The sequence below is a fragment of the Daphnia pulex genome, chromosome 6, assembly GCF_021134715.1.
Source record: "Daphnia pulex isolate KAP4 chromosome 6, ASM2113471v1".
Lineage (NCBI taxonomy): Eukaryota > Metazoa > Arthropoda > Branchiopoda > Diplostraca > Daphniidae > Daphnia > Daphnia pulex.
This window is the reverse complement of record NC_060022.1, coordinates 3,204,116-3,224,013: the sequence shown is the minus strand read 5'-3', so window position 1 is coordinate 3,224,013 and position 19,898 is coordinate 3,204,116. Positions and strand designations below refer to the sequence as shown.

The 19,898-nt window shown below is 41.7% G+C and overlaps 1 protein-coding gene and 1 long non-coding RNA gene across 4 annotated transcripts; both read right to left on the bottom strand.

Annotated features, from left to right (window-relative positions):
* Nucleotides 1-3,513: 3,513 nt before the first annotated feature.
* Nucleotides 3,514-4,239, bottom strand: LOC124195695. Its single transcript, XR_006875362.1, has 3 exons — nucleotides 4,141-4,239; nucleotides 3,873-3,965; nucleotides 3,514-3,663 (listed from the first exon to the last, which is right to left on the bottom strand). It is a non-coding gene; the product is annotated as an uncharacterized LOC124195695 (long non-coding RNA).
* A 1,601-nt stretch (nucleotides 4,240-5,840) lies between these two features.
* LOC124195694 (matrix metalloproteinase-16-like) lies at nucleotides 5,841-19,423 on the bottom strand. Of its 3 annotated transcripts, XM_046590242.1 has the most exons (14): nucleotides 19,203-19,423; nucleotides 18,937-19,027; nucleotides 18,561-18,733; nucleotides 15,464-15,593; nucleotides 14,528-14,635; nucleotides 13,463-13,631; nucleotides 12,881-13,017; nucleotides 12,565-12,713; nucleotides 12,149-12,347; nucleotides 11,878-12,014; nucleotides 11,627-11,768; nucleotides 11,368-11,549; nucleotides 9,832-9,982; nucleotides 5,841-7,250 (listed from the first exon to the last, which is right to left on the bottom strand). In XM_046590242.1, exons 4-14 carry the CDS (start codon nucleotides 15,591-15,593, stop codon nucleotides 7,048-7,050), a joined length of 1,707 nt encoding a protein of 568 aa, XP_046446198.1. In that variant the 5' UTR covers nucleotides 18,561-18,733; nucleotides 18,937-19,027; nucleotides 19,203-19,423; the 3' UTR covers nucleotides 5,841-7,047. The 3 variants fall into 3 exon arrangements, with proteins under 3 accessions (XP_046446198.1, XP_046446197.1, XP_046446199.1); XM_046590241.1 differs by lacking the exons at nucleotides 18,561-18,733; nucleotides 18,937-19,027; nucleotides 19,203-19,423 and adding an exon at nucleotides 15,878-16,282; XM_046590243.1 differs by lacking the exons at nucleotides 18,561-18,733; nucleotides 18,937-19,027; nucleotides 19,203-19,423 and adding an exon at nucleotides 15,878-16,281 and having other exon boundaries at nucleotides 5,841-7,477.
* Between the last annotated feature and the right edge of the window lie 475 nt (nucleotides 19,424-19,898).

The following is a 19,898-nucleotide window of genomic DNA, read 5'->3' as shown; positions in this document are numbered from 1 at the left end:
TCCTCATGTACACGGACCGAGTATAATACATTAATACAAGAGTCAGACAAGAGTGAATTGCAATCAACTTTTGAATTTGGCCCTTTTTTATTTCATTTCCGGTCAACAGACGGCGCATCTTTGTGTGTGTGTGTAATGACGTAATAACATGTTAGAAGAGAAGCTGCTGGGGGAAACTGTGTCCCCCCGCAAAATCGCGGGGATTTATAAAGGAATCGGTCTAATTATTACACGCAGACAACAAACCGCATCACAGCGACCAGATATTCCGTGTGTGTGCGGATGGGGGGCGGAGCAATATTAACCAGTGGGATTATCACAGCTGATGAATCAGCCATTATGCGTTGAACGTTGTACAGGGGGGGATAAATAAAAAAGAAGGGGAGGGGGATCTTATATAATGATGATCCAAACCTCACGCTACATAAAAACAACATATGGGTGAACACAGCACACAGACTCCACCATCCTGGTCACTACTGTCAAAGGAGAGAAAAAAACGAAGTTCGGGTCAACAGCAGCCAACTTACCAGTTGGTTATCTATAGGGAGGGATAGGTGTGTGGTATTAAAAGGGGAGTGAGAGGGGGGAGAGGACACACGGTGATAAAGAATAAAAGGAAAATAAGGATGGAAGAAAAGGGAATAAGTTGGCAGCACAGATGGATTGCGTTCACATTATACGCGACCAACAAGAGCCGAGCCGAGCCAGCGCGTGTGTGCGCGCTACTATAGACCCCTATTTATTTACGCATTTATGTCGTTACAAGACCATGTAATGTATTCCTCACTTTCAATGATATAATGGAAAACGGGGGCCTCTCTCCGGCTGGCCCACGTAGACATATAGAGCTGCTGTACACATACGAAGGAGAGCTGGGCAGCAGGAGGAGAAGGAGGAGGAGGATCTTTTCCTTCTAATTGAATTCACTCGTGTCCGTCTTGTTATACAAGTAAAAGCTTATGTGTGTACAAAAGCGGCGGCGGACAGAATAAGTAATGACGAGACTGGGCGAATATCAAGGGAATTGCTTCTTCCGCCGCCTTCGCCCAGCAGCTTGCTGCCCAGCCAATCTCTTCTTCTAGACTGTCCACCCATTTGTGTGCCAGGCAGGGTGCTGCCACTGGCGCTGTAATTCCCTTTTCCTCCGCCATTGTGTACAGTGATATTCTCATGTGCTGTGCGGCACACTTTCAGAGCTGTGTATATGGCGAAAAGGAGAAGAAAGAAATATAATAAAAAGGGGGCCGGCCTGGCCGGCCTGAGAAACCAAAGAGAAAAAGACGATGGGCTTTTAGACTTTTTGTGTTGGGCGCCATAAATCGTCAAACGCCACAGCACTTGCTGCGTGTGTATAAAACTATCGGCCGAACGTATAGACACTTTTAATGGCTTTGGCGTTTCTGACTTGTGGCCAGCAAAGAAAATTGGGCGGCGTCCACCGTTCCTAACTCACATTATGCCTTCCTAGCTGCGTCACACATTTATACGAATTGCGACACACACACAGAAATGCATGTCATGAGCAATTATACAACTTTTTGTGGAGTTACTTCTACCCCCGATGTTGATCGTGTGACCTTTTCTGAATTTGTATAGGAATGAGGTACATGGGCGAGCTATTTGTTTGTTGACTCGAATGAATCGGCTGAGCTGTTCAACACGTTACACCGGATAAGGAATAAAAAGAAGAAGAAGAAGGGACCAGAGAAGACCCGCGACCATTTTGTCAAGTGTATCGCTAAAGTGTCTGTCCAGTCTACATTGGGTAAGTCCGGTGTACATATTCCTTCCGCTTCGACGAAAGCTCACATCCAGAAAGAGAGAGTGAAAGGCTCAAAAAAAGGAGGGGGGATACACAAGGATTGTTTCCCTTTCAAATATTGATAGAAAAAATCACGAACGTCACGAACAAATATCCTATACTACTCGAAAAGGAGGAGGACTGCAGCGCTGGCAAGGGGGTAAAGAAGGAAAAAAAAAAGGTGAAATCTTATGTATACATAGACTGTGATGAAATATTCAAATACAAGGGTGGCCGGGTGGCGGTAAAGATGGAGCCGAGCCTTGGGCACTATAGACTCCAGAGTGTAGAGTATATAGTGAAAGTCACCATTCAATAAGTGTCAACAGCAGCCCTACACACTTACAGTGTAGCTGAGGCCGGAGTGCGGGGTCCTATACATATAATACGGCTGCTGTTGATGGATCATATCGTGTTTTATATACGCCACTCTCTCCTTTTTTCTTCCATCTACACATCAACGGAATAATAATACAACATATGACTGTATCAATATTGATCCATCAGCAGAGTACTGTGCTCACTGCCGTTGCTCACATGTTGCCGATCTCCGCGTCCCCATGTAAGAAGGTTAGATGGATGGATGGCAATCATACATATTTTTTTCAATCGACTTGGGTGAGATGCTGCTGCCGCCATTCCGACGGGAACACAGTGCAAATGTACATCACGATAGCTGTAGTACACAGTTGAGCGTCTAATATATCAGCGAAGCTTTAAAGTGTGTCTATGTACATATACATAAGAGAGCGCGGCACTTTAATATGTATTATACGGATGTGTGTATATTAGACGGCTGCTGTGTAGTTGTCGGGGAAGCGGAAGTTGTTTGTATTGAAGGCGAAAGCGCGCGCCAAAGGAGCGCACGATCATTTCCGGCCGAGTTAAGCTCAAGTTTTCTTTATATAGACCTATCTACTTCGATAGAAAGAAAAAAAATAAGACGAAAAGTGTCAAAGAATCTTAGAGGAGCTGATGCGAAAAGAGCGACCCTCTTTCTCCCATGTGTTGTGCAAAGATATTGACTTTGCTGGAATAATACTGGGCTGCTGCTTATTCCTTTTCTATATACAGAATACTTTGATTCGACGGTTGATCTCTTTCGTATTAGCTTCTCCAGCATAGATTCCCAATGGCAAAAGGATTTTGACAAATAGAAATCAGAATTCAAATCCCACCGTTTTCTCTGCTCCTTTTCTTTTAGCCCCTTCTTAAAACCACACGCTGAGAGATGATGCTAGGAGAGAAGTGCAATTCAAGTATTTAACCACATAGGAGGTGCCAGTGTGGCGGCAGGTGCCTCTTGGACAAAAAATGGCCTGATTACAATTTGCTTCAAGTATTTCAAGTTCAAATATTTTCGTGTGATGTGATGGTGGTGGTTGTTTACCCACAGAAAAAATTGTGAGGTACAAAAAACAAGCCTGATCTGCAGTCGTTCGACGAATGAGTTCAAATGAGTCAAACGACAAATGAACCCTTGACTGAGTCTGAGTCAACAAATACGGCAAGAGAAAACAGTTTTCCAGTCAACAGCCTAGCCTCAGGAATAATCGTACTCCGTGAATATACGTAACGATTTATAATCAACGCCACCAAAAATTGCCAAAAAAGGAAGAATAGGGATCAATTTTGTCCTACCTTTATGCCTGGGAATTACAGCCAGGCATCCACAGTTGCTCCATCCATCCGCTGAAGAGTTCAATTCCATCAGGCGGGATAGGGTAAAAAGGGTGTCCTCGTGAATACACCCACATTCACATGGGCGTACACGAGAACAATTTAAGAAAGGGGGGAAGAAGAGATCCGTAACTCGATCGACATCGGTAGTTTTTCCAATGCCATGGGATGCTGTGTATCTAAAAGAAAAAAGAAAAATAGGTTACGAAAAAAAAATTCACAGAAACAACAAGTCAGGAAAAGTGGAAAACAAGACACTGGGTAAACCCTTGTTGTTAATAAATGGGAGAATGAGAGGTTTACGTGTAATACACTGCATTGATGCAGGTAATGCAGCAGTAAAATATTTAGTGGGTCACAGGTCAATAAAAGTAAAGGAAATCATTACCCAAGCGATGATCCTGAGATTGTTGCTGAGGACAGATTAACACCTGCACAAGAAAACCTTGCATATTGTGTAGTTATGATGGCTGGCCCTGGACTCAAATTTGCAAAAAAAGAAAAAGGTTACATAGGAGGGATATGCATCGACTGGGCAGCACTGGGCAATCACATGATAAATGCTAGTCATCATGAATTTACACCTCACAAATTTGGAACAGGTTTAACTCTTTTATAGCTCCCACAATAATTCTATTTGTATTCTTAGTATTTACCTGCTAAACAGCATGGAGTGTGAAGGTTATCAAGAAACCAATAAATCTATTACCAAGAATGTAAATCTTGAACCATACTTGAAATTTGTCTTCTCCAAATTTTTCAACTAAACGAAAGCAGCAGACGACACCAAATTTCAAATTTTATTCTAATCAGCATGCTTACGATAATACGATATCGATAGAAATTAGAAATGAAATAATCAAATAAATAAAAATTAAACTCCCCCCTCAAAATCCAAACCGCTCAAAATCGATAAGGGAATAAGTTTAGGGAATAAGTTTTAGTTTAAATCTAATACCATTTCTGTTTGGCAATTGGTTAATAATTCTCAGTAGAGGCAGTTTTCTAGGCCTTAGCGCAGTTTAATTTTCAGGCCGATAGAACCATATAACTATATAAGTGTTGTTACCTTTTAAAACTATAGGAAATTGACGGTCACAGCTAACCCAGAAGGCCAGAAGTGCCAGTGTGGCGGCAGGTCTCTCTAAATATTAATTTTGTTGTTGTTGTCCGTCGTCTGCTTCACGATTCATATCAAATCGTTGGTCTCTCAACAAATTTGATTAATCCCACCCTGGACGGGACAAGATCCAAATAAAAATTGGCATGCAACCCGCGCAGAAAGAATGAAAACCCGCGCCCAAACAAAACACCCTCCCATTAATTATTCTGGGTACTACTGGGTCCTATGTAGGCGGACCATCACTATACCCCGGGACGGGTACGACGGCCCAATGTCAATTAATTCCAGCTCAGTGTCTCATCGCCGACTCTGGCGGCATCCGACTAGTATGTGGCAGCAGCAGCAGCCGGAGTCTCTTGCGTCCCGAGTGGCGTCGTCGTCGTTATGCTGCTGTGCTTTCATCGATATATAAACTGGACGGCTAGAGCTGCTGCTCGCTGCTGTACATCAGCGCCGGCTGTGTGTGTGTGTGTGTATATCCGATTGCAATTCCGGCGCGTCGTTTAACCTTGATTGCCTTGTGAGTATAAAGCGCGAGCAGCCACCCCCTACCCCTCCCCACCCACTTCAGTCCATCACCCGCTGGATACGATGAATTCTCGTGAGCAACTGATTTACTCTCTGCGTCGCTCGTCTCTTTTTGGGCCCCCAAAAGAAGACAGATGACGGCGGAGCATTTAGACTCCGCACATACATGCACTAATGGCCAGCCAGCCCAGCACAGTCTATATATCTATATGATGTGCTCGGCGGGTGCTGTATATACACGAATGACGATATATAAATCCTTTTTGAAAACATCCGATAGACCGACGACGACGATATAGACGCAGCAGAGGGAAATCTCTATATAAATAGCGGGGTCTAGGATGAAGAGGAATTGAATCAGTCGACGAGGGGGTTTTTCCTTCCTTCTTTTTTTCCCGAGGAGTACTAGATATAAAAGAGAGGGGCGATGCTCTGTGCATCTGTCACCGTCACACCGCAATCAATAGACCCAAAACTCTTGATTCTCTTTTTCTATATGTACTATAGAGACTCTCTCTCTCTCTTTCACGTTTTCACAATTTTCCCCTTTTGCCTCCCCCCTCTTCTTTCGATATCTTTTTCGTTGGGTTTGTTGTTGTTATTGTTCAGGGTGAACGCTTTTATATAAAGTGAACTTTTTTTTTTCCTACGTACATCAAGATATGATGGATATAGAGACACACACACATATATACTGTATATATATTTCTGGTTTTGTTAGAATTTTATTTCGTATGACATCAGTTGATCGTCACGGTTTGCGGCGCGGATCCACAACTCAATGAATCCATTGCGCCATTTGTAAACCCCCGACGAGAGAGGCAGCACACACACACACAAGAGCACACACAGCAGACGAGATTGAAAAGAAAAGAGACATGAACGGAACTACACACAACAGGATTTCATCCGGAACTTCCGCTTCGACATTCATACAGAACAGTATATACCGACGTACTACAGACATTTGACTTTGATGAAGAGAGAGTCATCGTCGATCAAAAATATACTCGAAAGAAATGCTCCCATTTTTGCCTCACAGCTCATTTGATCTAGAGTTTGTATGGGGGGGTCTCACACATGGCGGAGTTCTTGGCGGAGAGAGAAAAAACAAAATAAACAAGAAATGGTTACACAACAACTAAATCAATGATTATGAATGATATTCGACATGGAAAATATTATATCGAGCCATATAAAAAAACGAACCCCTGATGCGCGTGAATGTACCTCACTTAACCTTTAAAGGATTGCGCAGTGCAGTGGGGAGAGACAGCCGTGTAAATGGAGATGCTCAATCATTCGTGCAGACGTTCTATATACGATCCATTCGAGATACACAAGTGTGAGAGAGGCGACTACATCTATGTATCCAGCAGCATGCAAGAAATAAAAGAGTATCGAGGAAGGAATATAAAAAACAACAACAACAACATTCATAGCTCTACGCAAACACACGCGCGCACTCAATCGGTGAGGGGAAAAAAAGGAGCAAAAAGGAGAAGAAAAAAAAAGGGGGGAGACCAGCAGTCGATCGATCATTCACGAGAGAACAACAATCGTAACACGGACAGACACTCGCTAGATCAGCAGCACAGCTCTCCAATATACACACACAACACAATACGCACGGCATTCAATATACACACAGACGGAAACAGAACAACAACAAGAGCACAACAAGAGAGAGAGAGAGAGAATATAAGAGAAGAATAAGGAGCTGGTGGAGAGAGACGGACAGTTCATCTCTCTCGTCCCGCAGACAGAATAGAGCTATAGGGTCCTTCTCTTATTCTCCATTATTATACGTCTAGCTATAGAGTAACATACTATATATAGACCTTATTGTATTTGATAGACGCGCGGACTGCTGGGACAATATATGAACTTCTTGGCTGGGCCAAACTTATTGTTACTGTATCCGCTGGATGATGATGAACGTCAGCGAGCAGAGTACTAGAATCAACTTGGATGATGATAGTAAAAAGGTGCTGGCGCCGGCGGAGGTCGGAGCATCAGCAGCAGCAGCAGGGCCATCTCCGTCCGTCAGCAGTAAAGTTGTCGCCACCTGGTCCACCGAGTTGTCGATGTCATCGTTATCCGATTGGGTCAGACCTTTAATTTTTAGGATTTCGGGCAGAAATATTTGGGGGTTTTTTAGACTTTGGCGACATTTTCTTAAAAGTTTTTTCTTGAGTTGTTGTTTTGTTTTTTTGTCTTTGGGAGGATGCAATAAGAGTTAATCGTTTATCAATATGTCTCGACTCTGTGTTGTTCTGAAGACGATTGTCAGGCTTCGGCGCCACCAGCATCGGCAGGCTGCTGCTCATCGTCTCGGTATTCTGCGTGTTGGAAACGATTCAAATAGACGCGCGTCAGATACATACGCCGAGAAACTTGTAAAAAAACTACTACGACGACGGTCTTGTCCGAAAACTTTTTTCATGTATGAAATGAAAAATATCAGAAAATAAAAGAAAAAAACAATATTCGGAAATGGATTGGCTGCAGGGCACGTGTCTATAATAGAGTATAGCAGTGAATAGAGAATATACTACTACAGAGAGAACCTTTTATACGTCTTATGTAGCCTGAACGTTCAAAAAGAAAAAAAGTTGAGCCGACGAGAGCGCGCAAAAGTTCACTCGGTCCAACTTTTCCATATCAAAGAGATATTTGTGTGGGCGACAACTTGGAAAACATTCGCCCGCGAAAAATAGCAATTTCAAAAAGGAAATGAATGAAAAAGTTTTCTATTTTTTTTTCCGCATTAGAATAAAAAGTGATTTCTTTTTAGGTGCGCCCCACGCACCTTTTATACAATATAAAGAGCCTAATCAAATAAAAATTTCGCCCGGGTGCCTATATTTATGTGCGTATAAATATACGAAGTGGTAGCTATATAAAGCGATCGAATTTGAATGCATTGGCGTGGCAAAAATTCAATTCAAGTTGTGATTTTTTTCCTCCCCTATGTGCTGTGTGTTTTGTCGAGATATAAATAAATAAATACAAAAAAAAAAGCTTCCGGAACGAGTATAGAAAGTGAACCAAGTACAAATAGATGGGGTGGAATCAGAAAAAAAAGGCGCGACGTGTCTATTTATCCGGTTTTATATTGTCACACAGACGATAGACGAGAGGGAGCGCGTCAGCCTATATCTATTTAGAAAGGGGTTTCTCTCTCTCTAGTATATGTATCTAATATAAATCGATATCGGATTTGCTTCGTCTTTCTCGTCTCTCAGCGTCTCGCCAAGTCTAAAGAATGTTGTCGATGACGCCGAGCTACTAGTTGGGTGAAAGCCCACAGCAATCCGCCTTTACATGTTCCATCACATCCAATCTGGAAGCTCGCGATGATATTGTTTCTTTCTTTTTTTCTCAACGAAAAGCCGAGAAGAAAAAAAAAGACGACGAAGAAGAAGAAGAAAAAAAGATATGAGCCATGGCTACACGCAGAGCACTTTGCTGGATTAAAGATTTGTTCTTTTTTCTTTTTTCCTATTTTTAAGATCATCAAAAGCTTTAAAGGAATTTTCTATAAATACAAGATGATATTTTTGAGATTGTCAATAACTTTTCATTCGCTTTGGTCGAAGGGAAAACATTTGAAACGGACCCAACGACAATACCCGCAACTTTTTTCTTTTTCTTGTTGGAAAAATGGAAATTCTACGAAATCGAGTTGACATGAATATTTTGAAAAAAGATCTTAGAAACTCGATTGAAATGGACGCGCATAACTATAGTGCCTACACACCTGTGCTGCCCATCATTACAGCCACTACAACTACACACCGCAGTGAAAGAGGTGCTCAAATATAAGAGGAAGAATAATAATACCAGATAGACAGAGTGACGATATGTTGAGAGAGGAAAGATAATATAATCAAAACGACTGGATTTTCTTTCCTCTCGTCTTAGATAACCGAGAGAGAGAGCTAGACGAGTGTTATGACACACACAGAGCTTGACAATCATGCACCGAACAACAGAGACAGAACATTTCAATTGACCCAAAGACGTTGGAAAAAACAACAACATCAAGAATTACTTTGGGGATTTATAACGTGACGACGTGATAATTTTTTTTTTAATAGTGCCGTAAGGCTTTTAAGGTGACTTAAAATCTACTCATAATTTAGCGTGAATACATATTTTCAGCCGTTAATATTTGATGTATATAGTGCGACAGTGTGGAAAAGGTTGCGAGTTATATAAAGCGGAAATCATCAGCGGGACCCAACAGCACATTTTCGGTCACACTGTTGTTACAGCGCGCGCTCATTTCAAACGCTGCGCTGTTGTATTAGTCTTCGTGCTGCGTCGCCCTTGTCAAAACCACCGTTCAAAATACACATGCGAGCGTATATAGTAGACTCGTATAAAGCCGACATGTGTGCGAGAGAACAGCTGCGTGTTAGTGAGGCTGGCACAATGTTTTTTTCAATACTCCTTCTCGTTGATTTGAATAATGCCAAAGCTTTTTTTTTTATTTTGGTTATTTTATGATTTTTTTTTTTTTTTTTTTTTTATAGCTGAACGGAACGAGGTGACAATTCCAGGGTTAGCACAACGACAGTTTTGATTCAATCAATTATTCTGATAGGCAGCCGCGTGAATAGTTGAAGCGATAACAAGTGTCAAATAAGTGGCTACTACTAATAAAAAAAGAATCGTTGCTGAAACTTACCGACATCAAGAAGATCGGCTTGACGATCGTTGGCGTGAGGCCTGTCGACAAACAATTTTGATCCTCCCGGTCGAGATTTGAAATTGACTTCGTCACAGCCGAACCACCATTTGCCGGCTGGACGTGGGTAACCTGGCTGGCCTTCGTCCACCTTTAATAATACGAATAAATCAAAATTATAATAACTTGAATTATTATTAGCTATTATTATGCAAATAAGTCTCTAACGCCTAATGTTTTTTTTTTATTTTGACGTTGTATAGTCATCGTTTAAAAAAAATAAAAATAAAAATGAGAAAATAAAGAAAAAGGGGGTCACACACGGCTATTATTCTTCGCGACGCGTCACTCAAACGAGTCGGCGTTATAAGTTATTCAAAACGACTTTGGCCTAACTTTCGTGGGCGTGAGTGTCAATAACTGCAGGCTTGGCAACAAAAAAAAAGGTAAAAGCTGATGCTGGCCTGCTGGGCCAGCAGCATCGGCAATCATTACCAATGCAGAATAGCAGACTCTGGTCGGCCAGGATAGTTTTCGCATTGATATGCGTCAAAAGGTCGCTAAGGGAACTTTATTGTTATTGAGGAGCCTATAGGGGATCGGGAGGGAAAATGTGGTAGATCTCGTCAAATTATTCATCCCTTTTTTTTTCGCTGATCGATAAATTCATGGTAGATTTCGACGGCGGAGAGCTGCTGGCCGTATTAGAATACCCGGGTTGTATAACCGAGGCAGATGTCGGGTTTCTCAGCACGTTGGGCGAAACGGTGGCCCAAACAAATTGTTGAATGTCAGATGTAGTAGAAATGCGAAAATGCTGAGCTCTTGTTCAGAACGCACACACGGCAGAATATGGTGGCCATTTATTCCAATGGGGCCGGCCAATGGCAGTATAAATATTTCTACCCTGTCGCATTTATAGATGGCGCCCGGAAAAAAATAATCCCAAACGGAGATGAGTGAAATAAAAACCACTACTTTATGCGCCTATAAAACTTTAGTGTAAAGCCCTTTTTTTCTTCTATTTATTCTTCTGCTTTTGGTGGAAAGAGAAAAAAAGCGAAAATCTCGGCAGATCTAACTAAAGCTGCGCTCAATGTGTTGTGTGGGTTTGGTGGACGGATATTGGACGAGAGACTTTGGTATTCGGACGGACAGACGGCCAATATATCTAACCCCTTAGTTATTATAGTCGGAATAATTCAACGATATAAGCCAAACACGAGAGCAGACAATATACGGTCACTTATCAAAGGGCTGTACACCGTCATCTAATTATCGTACACCAGCCAAACCCCCTCCTCCCTCAGTTTTCCAATGATCCAATTAAACGGGGACTTGGGTTGTGGGACTTCCCATCATGTATACGAACATAATAAGAGACCCGATCGGCGAGGGGAAAAATAAGTCTGCTGCTTCTGGCCTTGGCATATCGGTTAAACTATGGCCCGGCCTGCCCGTGCCATCTGCACATATTTGATGCCTGTTGGTGAAATTTTCCAGCAGTTTCGGGTCGTCGCGGGTTTATTATTGTACCTTGAAGCTGCGGTCGTTGAACCGCCAGTATTGGCCGTTTTTGAAGAAGTAGCTGTAGCCGTTGGTGAACTGGAATGCGGCGTCCAAAGAATTGGGCAGACCTTCCCAGTTGGAAATGTCTTTGGGATACGTCGATTTAATGGGCGGCTTCTGTTGCGGGTCGAACCGCCAATATTGGCTCCCTACAAGTCCAATCATTGGTCAATCAAAAGATAATAAATGATAAAAGTTCTTTTTTATTCATTTAATGACGGCATACCTTTGAAGAAATAGATTTTGCCGTTGCCGCTCCAGACGAGGGCCGTGTCGATGTTGCTCGGCACTCCGGCGAATCCTTCCGAGAGATCCTTGGGGTAGTCGGCGTCCAATTCGAAATTGGTATAGCGCCAATATCTCGAGCCCTTTTTTTATTTTGGATTGCATTATTATTAGTTTCTTTTTATTATTATTAGCTGCTCACGCAAATCGATATATACTGATTAGTGGGGGGTAATTATAAGTATATTATACCTTGAAGAAGTAGGTGCGGCCATTGGTCCAGGTGAAAGCGGCGTCAATGTTGCCAGGCAGGCCTTCCCAATCCGCCCGGATGCTACGCGGATAACCAGGAGCTACGGCTTCGGCTTCCAATTTCCAATACTTTTCACCTGTTATTGCATAATTATCATTTAGTTGTGATTACATTTCATTGGGGGATTTGTTTTTTCTTTTAAATCGCAAGGTCATCCGCCAATGTGTTTTGATTTAAAAAGAAAATAGCGCGTCATCATTTCCAGGATACCTTTGAAAACGTAAGCTTTGTTGTCCGGACCGGTGAACATGGTGTCGATTTTGCCTTCGCTTCCGCACAGTTCCGCGTTGCCTCGGCCGTTGCTTCCGTCGTCGAAGGTCACCCTCGGTGTCGTCGCCCGGCCAGGAGGCAACGGTCGGGAACTGGTTTCGGTGGTTGTCGCCACATTCCCGCTCTTTCCGTACAATTGCTTAACCATTTTCAAACCGAGATAAAGAAAATTTACACTATGAATATACATAAATCTTTCAAAATTATTATTTATCAGATAATATATGAATTAGATGTGTTTTATGTCACACACACACACAAGCGAGAATACGTTTCAAGATATTGCGTCATTGGTTAGGTGAACGCCATCTAGCGAGATGATTTAGAAATGTTGTCAAATTTGATTTTGATTCTACCTGGATGGCTACGACGTCGTCGTTGTCCAATTGGAAACTGGGCTCGTAGCCGCGGTAGAAGGGCGCCATGAGGGCCGAGCGGACGTCGGAATGTGACAGTCCCAGTGAGTGACCGAACTCGTGAGCAGCCACCTGGAACAAATTCGTCCCTGTGTGCCGTAACGCAAGTGGAAGAACGAAAAAGAAAATTGGTGAAAAAGAAAAAAAGGCCAAACGAAAGAAAAAAACACAATACACGCATACACAAATAAAACGAAAAAATCTGGTAGCTGTACAAGTGAATCGAGGCAGAATAGTAATGATTTGAATGATTTACCTTTGTAAGAATTGATCGTCCACGTTTCGGATTCGTCGAAATGGGCATCTCCTCCGTAAATGGGGAAATAGGCGTGGGCCAAAGTGCCACCTGTGCCGTCAAAGGCATCGCCGTCTCCGTGTTCTCCCGACTCAAAACTGTGGGAAATTAACAAACAATAATCAGCTATTGAAACAAGAAACTCACAATTAATTTTTTTTTTTCGAAAAATGGCAACATCAACAATTTACGTCATTTGTTAGCCCTTTTAAACAAACAATTGTTGTTTTGTTTTTTAATAGAAAAGACTACCGGCTATTGTCTGGGAAAATGCCAGCAACAATAGTGACAGAGAATGACGCCTCTCAGTCTTGGAAAGTTCAAAAGATTTCAATTCAAACGTGATGAATAAAACAAATTGCAGACTTTCGTGTTTAATCAACGAAACAATTCCCCTGGTAAAAACCCAGGTCCTTCTTCATTCGCCGAAGAGGGAAAAAAAGAGCTAAATTTATTAGAAAGCCGAACACAATTGCTGGAAAATAGTCACGGTGGGGTAGAAGAATCGAATAAAAAAAGACGATGAAGTTTGCGTCATCCTACCGGATTTCGATGTGGACTTTGCCGGTCCTGAGATGAACGAAGGTCAACTCGGTCACGTCCTCCCAGACCTGGAAAGCTTTGGCCAGCTCCCGGTCCACGTCGGCAGTCTTCAGAGCCGACGGGTATTTCGTAATGCTGTACGTCAATTGTTTGACACGCCAGCGACTCCCTGTGTTGTTCAAATGCAAAATAGGCGACTTAATAATATTCAAATTCCAAGAAAGCCGTTAAATAAATGCGCACTCTCCCCTGCAGCGCCATTCCTGTACACATACACATACACACACACACAATCAAGCAATCAAAACAAAAAGGAAAAACACAAAAGAAACCCAACAGATATTTTTTGGAAACGCGTGCGGCTGACTCAAAGTAGCCGGTTTTACACACATCGTTAAATATATGCATCGAAAATCAACGAACATTTGAATAATATCAAATACAAGCGGCGGCCTGGGAAATTTCACGCCATCGAAATAGTTTTCACTTGATGACTCACTTGTGATAAAAAAAAAGAAAACAAGCCCATCTCTTTTTAAAAAATTATTACGAATTCAAACATGGGGTCGGCGATGTCAAGAGCGCTCGAATGTCATAAATGAAAACCATGCGTCGTCAGCACAATAGACTAGCTAGCCTCTAATCTGACCCTAATTCCGACGACCATTATTTCTCTTTTTTAAAAATTTTAAAAAACTTTCGTAGAAGTTAAACGAAACAGTGAAAGTGAAAGTCTGTTTGAGGAAAGTCTAGAGCCGTCTGTAGCGCATTCAAACAAAAGGTTAGCTAGCGACTCGAGAACTATCGCGCAGGTGTACAAATATTGTCACTATAGTGTGCCCAGCTAGTAGAGAAAGTGATGACATTCCGTTTTTCCGGCCATCTTCTCGGCTAATCTTCTTTTTCTCAAGGTTAACTCGTAAATATAACGCATCACTAAAAATACTTGAAAAACCCGACCCAAGGTTTCCCCCACCCCCGGTTATCAGATAACACGCAAGAGCTAAGATATTATAATTTTTCAAAAATCATTCAAAGACGTCAGAAGAAATGTTGTGTACGCACCTTGAAGTGCGTAGCGTTTCCTGCGAGCGGAGGAACCAGCACCGACGCGATCCCTGACACCGCAGCGAGGTTTGCTCATCCACGACGATGTCTCCGGATCCAAAATACCTGCGGAATAGATGGAAAGATATAGTTTTGTTGAGTAAACTTTTGGTTATTTAAAAATTGAAAAAATTGAAAAAAAAAGTGTTACGCTTAAGTAATATCGCAACGGTGATTAAACAGGAAACATGCCGACTTTTTATCTTATTATAACACGGATGTGGAATTGATAAGGGTTGCTGAAGTTACCGAAGGCAAACCAAATTTGGATATGCGACTTAAATTGAATCTCACCGACATCGCCGTAACCTTATATGCAAATCATTGTTCAAAGGTGAAGTAACGGCATTTAGATAGGCCAAAACTAATGGAAAAGTGATGTCGAAACACGTTGGTGTGTTCACCTGTAGCGATCAGATGTTTTTGCGCACAAAAAAAAACGGGGGGAGAATTAACATGGAAGGTGGGTGATGGAACGCCATGGGCCGAATTCCATGAACGGCATCACATCCGGGCCGCGCTGTAGGACACGCAACGCCCTCTTATATCCGCGACTGAGCGCGCTTGAGCTATACACACACGGCCGGGATTACGGGCTATAGGGACGCACAGAGAGAGAGAGAGAGACGGAATAAATAATAATACAAGCAACAAAAGACCCCCCAGTGCCTTTTGTGGAACTGCTTTACCCGAAATATCCGGTCACGCTGCCAATCATAAACGACATACAGCATGACCAACCTATACACAGCAGTATAATCTTCATCCAAAATCAAAAACTGAAATGAATATGTTTGATAAACGAAAACATTCATAATCAAGTCTCTCTTCTCGAATTTAAACTAAACCGAAATTGAATTAAGTATTTAAAAGTTGTTTATTTAAAAAACCCACCTGTTTGATTCAATCCAGCGAATGACTGAAAATCGATGATGGCACGACGGACGGAATCGCCTGAGATCAGGGCACCGGAAGACGGGTTCTGCAATGCCGGATCTAGGTAGCCGAACCTGGCTAGATACATCTGAATGTAATATAATAGCACGTACAAGAAAGAAAAAAAAGAGAGAAACAATGATAAGTGTCACTTTCGTTGGTGATTGTTGTCGAGAAGTAGGTCAGAGCCCCGTGCTGAATCATACAAATGCAAACGACCGAAATTCTATATGATTCTGTCGACGACATTAATGATATGGCACTCACAAAAGCCGTCAAATAAAACTCAAAATAAATTGGCCAGTCTCGTCTTTCTTTTCTTCTTCAAATAAAAAATTCACGAAAAACTAATAATATCGGGACTGCACCTACCATGGCTTGGGTGTCGGTCGAGACTGGAGCGGCGGCGACGTGATTTATCGCCACCGCTAACACAACACACAACAACGAAACTCGGCGCATCATTTCGAACAGCTCTAAAGTGTTTTTTAATATCACAATATCTATCTGTCAATCAAACACGGCCAAAATTAGACGGCGGCACTGGTGTAGTAATAAAAACGATATTCTCGGCGGTGTATGTCGCACATGGAGGAAAAAGACTTTCGTCGTCGTCAAAACTGATTTTGTTTTTTAAATATAAGAAATTTAAAGTTGGCGGCGGCGGGAAGAAGGGGGGGGGGAGACCCAAAAAATAATAGCAAGTGCAGTGATGTGGGTATTGGTCGGCAGTAGAGAAATGAATGGGTCCGGCTCCGTCAACTTTGTTGGATGCTTACTTATATATACACGCTCCCTTGCGCTGGGAGGGGGGGGAGGAGCTCTTTTTGATATCGTATACGCTTTCACGACACGGGAGTCACGTGACTCGGAAACGGCAGCGGCCGCAAAGAACCGGAACGCACACTGAGGCGAGTCTTGAACCGCCAGGGGGCTTTAGTCATCAACTTAAACTGGGGGATTCCTTTGGCACCGGTGAACGCGCATATAACAAGAGTTTCTAGCTATTCGCCGGAATTGGCGTGACTCACCGACGTCGGAAGAAGGCGGAGTCTCGGCTAAACAATGAGTGACGAATAAGACGTATAATACGGAACATTTTTTCTTTTTTAAAAAATAAAACGTAAAGCTTCACCAGGAACTTGATCTGTACCAACAGTGACCTCGATTTTCTATACACGACGCACAATGGTACGTAAGGCAGTTCATCTGCACTAAAAACAACAAAATTTTAAACCCAAAGAAATGCGAGTTTCTCCATCCGTTCTCTCCGAGGAGGACTTCCGACAGGAATTCTGCTTCAGCGAAGAATTCGTGGGCGTGTTGGCATTGATGAGAGCCGTTGACCGTTGAAATCCTTGAACTTGATCGCGCCTTTTTCCTAATTGAAATGCACATCGATTTGCCAATAACAATTCCTTAGAAGTGCCCACTTATAAAATTTAGTGCTCAATAAAACTGGAATCGGCGCTCTTAGTAGAAAATTGCCCAGTTCCATTTCTAAAAAGAACGGATGAAATAAAAATACTATCAAAAGATTTTTCAGTGGATTATTAATATAATCCACTGATCAAATTCGCATCCTTGAATTTTTTTCTTCAGAGCACACAGGTGTATAAAGCCCACAATGATTCCGGATTCAACCGTGAGAAGAATTCAAATCTTTCCCGGCATTAATATGGTCTAATACTCGGAATTGACCGAAATTTTGTCGCCTGGCAATTCGATGAAAGGGCAATGCGCCAATCGCCGTGCAAAAGTAATGGGCGGAAGTCATTTGGAACTGGTTTTTATGGGCAGTTAGTACATATAAATTCTTATTCTTGGAATGTGTTTATAGTGATTCTTATGTACTAACGCTATGCTAGCGACACCGTCCCGAGAATTAAGCTGAGCAAAACAACTTGGTCAAGCAGTCGCAGCAGTCTGAGTCATGCCGAACTGAAAGGAAAGAGAAAGCGAGAGCCGCGGCAGTTGTTGGAATCAAGACTCTTTCGTGTGTGTGTGTAGTATGTACACACCCACAGGCATTGTCCATTTCTGCTGTATAATACCCCACACATATTTTCTGCGTGAGTTTGTCCGAATGATTTCGTCATCGCCAATTCAAGTGACCCCCACGCATCCGATTTTATTTAAAATGACCTTCGCAGTGTAGTCACAAGATAAAAAACAAAAAATCAAATGTCAGTTATTTCTTCACGGTTTTCACGATTTTGCGTGATTTGCAAATTGCGCTTTCAGCGCAGTTTTTTTATGACTACCACACGAGTTATTTTTTTTGGCTGACATTTTTTTCAATAAATTTCCTTTTCTTATCATCATTTTATATCTATCAAAAGTCAACGGCATTTGCAGCACTCAGCCTGTATGTTATGTATTTCACTTTCTTTTGTTTGGGTTGTGGTTTTCCTGCATTTTCTGATAACGTGCGGATGGATTAACACGCTTCCGGGTGTTGCGGTGTCTCATACGGAAGGGTGTAGTTCTGCAAGATTCTGACAGGTCCAGAGAATATTTTCAAATTCAATTTCCAACGCGGAGTTTGCGAATTAACTCGGCCACTTGCACATAGTCCCACTTCCGTCCAGCATCTCTACGAAACGGGAATTCCAACTCTCAACCGTGCCTTATAATATTCTGATGAATCATCATCCATTTCGTGATTGATTGAACTTTACTAACTATCTTCCTTCCTCCTAAACTATCTTCCTTTCCATTTCTAACGAGGAGGTGCCGGTGTGGCGGAGAGTCCCCTTGGACATACAATTTTAACGACTTTACACATTGTTTGAAGTGTTTAAAATGTAACAATTTTTTTTTTTCAATTGGTTGTTTACCAGAAGACAAAGTTGTGAGGTATAAAACAAGCCTGATGTACAGTCGCTCTACATATGAATTATTTAATAACCCTGATTGAGATAACAGAAACGGCAAGAGCTAAAACTTGCAGTCAAAGACCTATAACTCAGGAATAATCGTACTCCGTAACGTGTCATAACCAACGCCACCAAATAGTTAAAAAAAAGGAAGAATAGAGAGACAATTGTCCTACCTTTAAGCCGGGGAAATCCACAGCCAGGTATCCACAAGTTCTCCATCCTCAGTCAAGTTGACGCCAGGCAGGATAGGAAAAGGGGGTCATCGTGAATATAGTGAATATACACACACCTTCACATGGGTGTACACGAGGACAGAGTTTTTCCAATTAAACTAGGAGCTGTTTATCTAAACAAAAAGTAAAAAATGGGTTACGAAAGAAATACTGCAGCAGAGACAACAAGTCAGAAAGAAGACAGTGAGTAACCCCTTATGGTTAATAAACAGGATTACTAAAGGTTGAAGTGTAATAATACCCTTTTGTGCAAGTTTCAGGCACCATTAAAATATACGGCAGGTCAAAGGTTAATAAAAGTAAAAAAAATCATTACCCAATTGATGATACTGATTTTGTTAGTGTTGACAGGTCAGTATCAAAATTTGCACATCTTGTGTTTACGATGGCTGGCTCAGGGCTGAAATCTGCACAAATGAAAAAGTTACAAATAGAGCAAAAACTCTTCTACCATACATTGGTAACAAGCATATATGATAAATGCTAGTCACGGGCACCTACATTTCAAAAATTTGGAACAAGTTTTAACTCTTCTGTATAAGCTCCCAAAATCATTGCATTTGTATTCTTAGTTTTATTTACCTGAGAAACAGCATGGGGTGGAGAGCATGGGGAGTCACGACACCCAAAATTCATACGGCGACTACATTTTATTTTGTTCTTCTATTTCTCTTGCAGCCATGTAAACACGTTTACATACGTAATATGTATGTTATTGGTGATAACATGATTCTGGTGAATCAGTCTTCCATTCAGTTTTCTATGATAAAAAATAGCTGAAACTTGAAACATCTTTGCTTTTCGAAACTTTGAAACAAAAGGAAAGTAGCAGACGAAACAAATATTCTAATTAACCACGCTTAAGCTAAGATATCGATATTAAAATTCCAAAAACTCGCCCGACAGCCGACAAATAAAAAATTACTCTTCAAAATTGCAAATATTTTATTGATTAAATATGTGTGTGTGACGACACGAAAATAAAATTTCCCAAATGACTGCTGCAGTGCTGCAGTTTCTTAAAATTGATCTTTTGACCAGCGAAGCTGACGATCCATCCGCTGTCACAGAGAATCACACGATAGATTTTTTTTTTAAATACTCCTTATAAAAAGGGAGTGACTTAACGGACTTAACTCGATTGAATATCCGCGCAACAACACGCGTTTTATATTTAATATTATCAATTTTACTGCAGTCTACTCTTTAACGAAAATAATGTTTAAAAAACGATAATCCAACCGGGAACATTTTTTTTTTCAATAGTTCCATTGGAAG

Coding starts and splice junctions, on each gene's coding strand:
- LOC124195694 (XM_046590241.1), bottom strand. CDS start 15,970: ATGATGCGCCGAGTTTCGTTGTTGTGTGTTGTGTTAGCGGTGGCGATA. Junction 14,636..15,463: donor CGCTGGATTGAATCAAACAG/GTGGGTTTTTTA, acceptor TCTATTCCGCAG/GTATTTTGGATCCGGAGACA. Junction 9,983..11,367: donor TCAACGACCGCAGCTTCAAG/GTACAATAATAA, acceptor GTATTATTAAAG/GTGGACGAAGGCCAGCCAGG.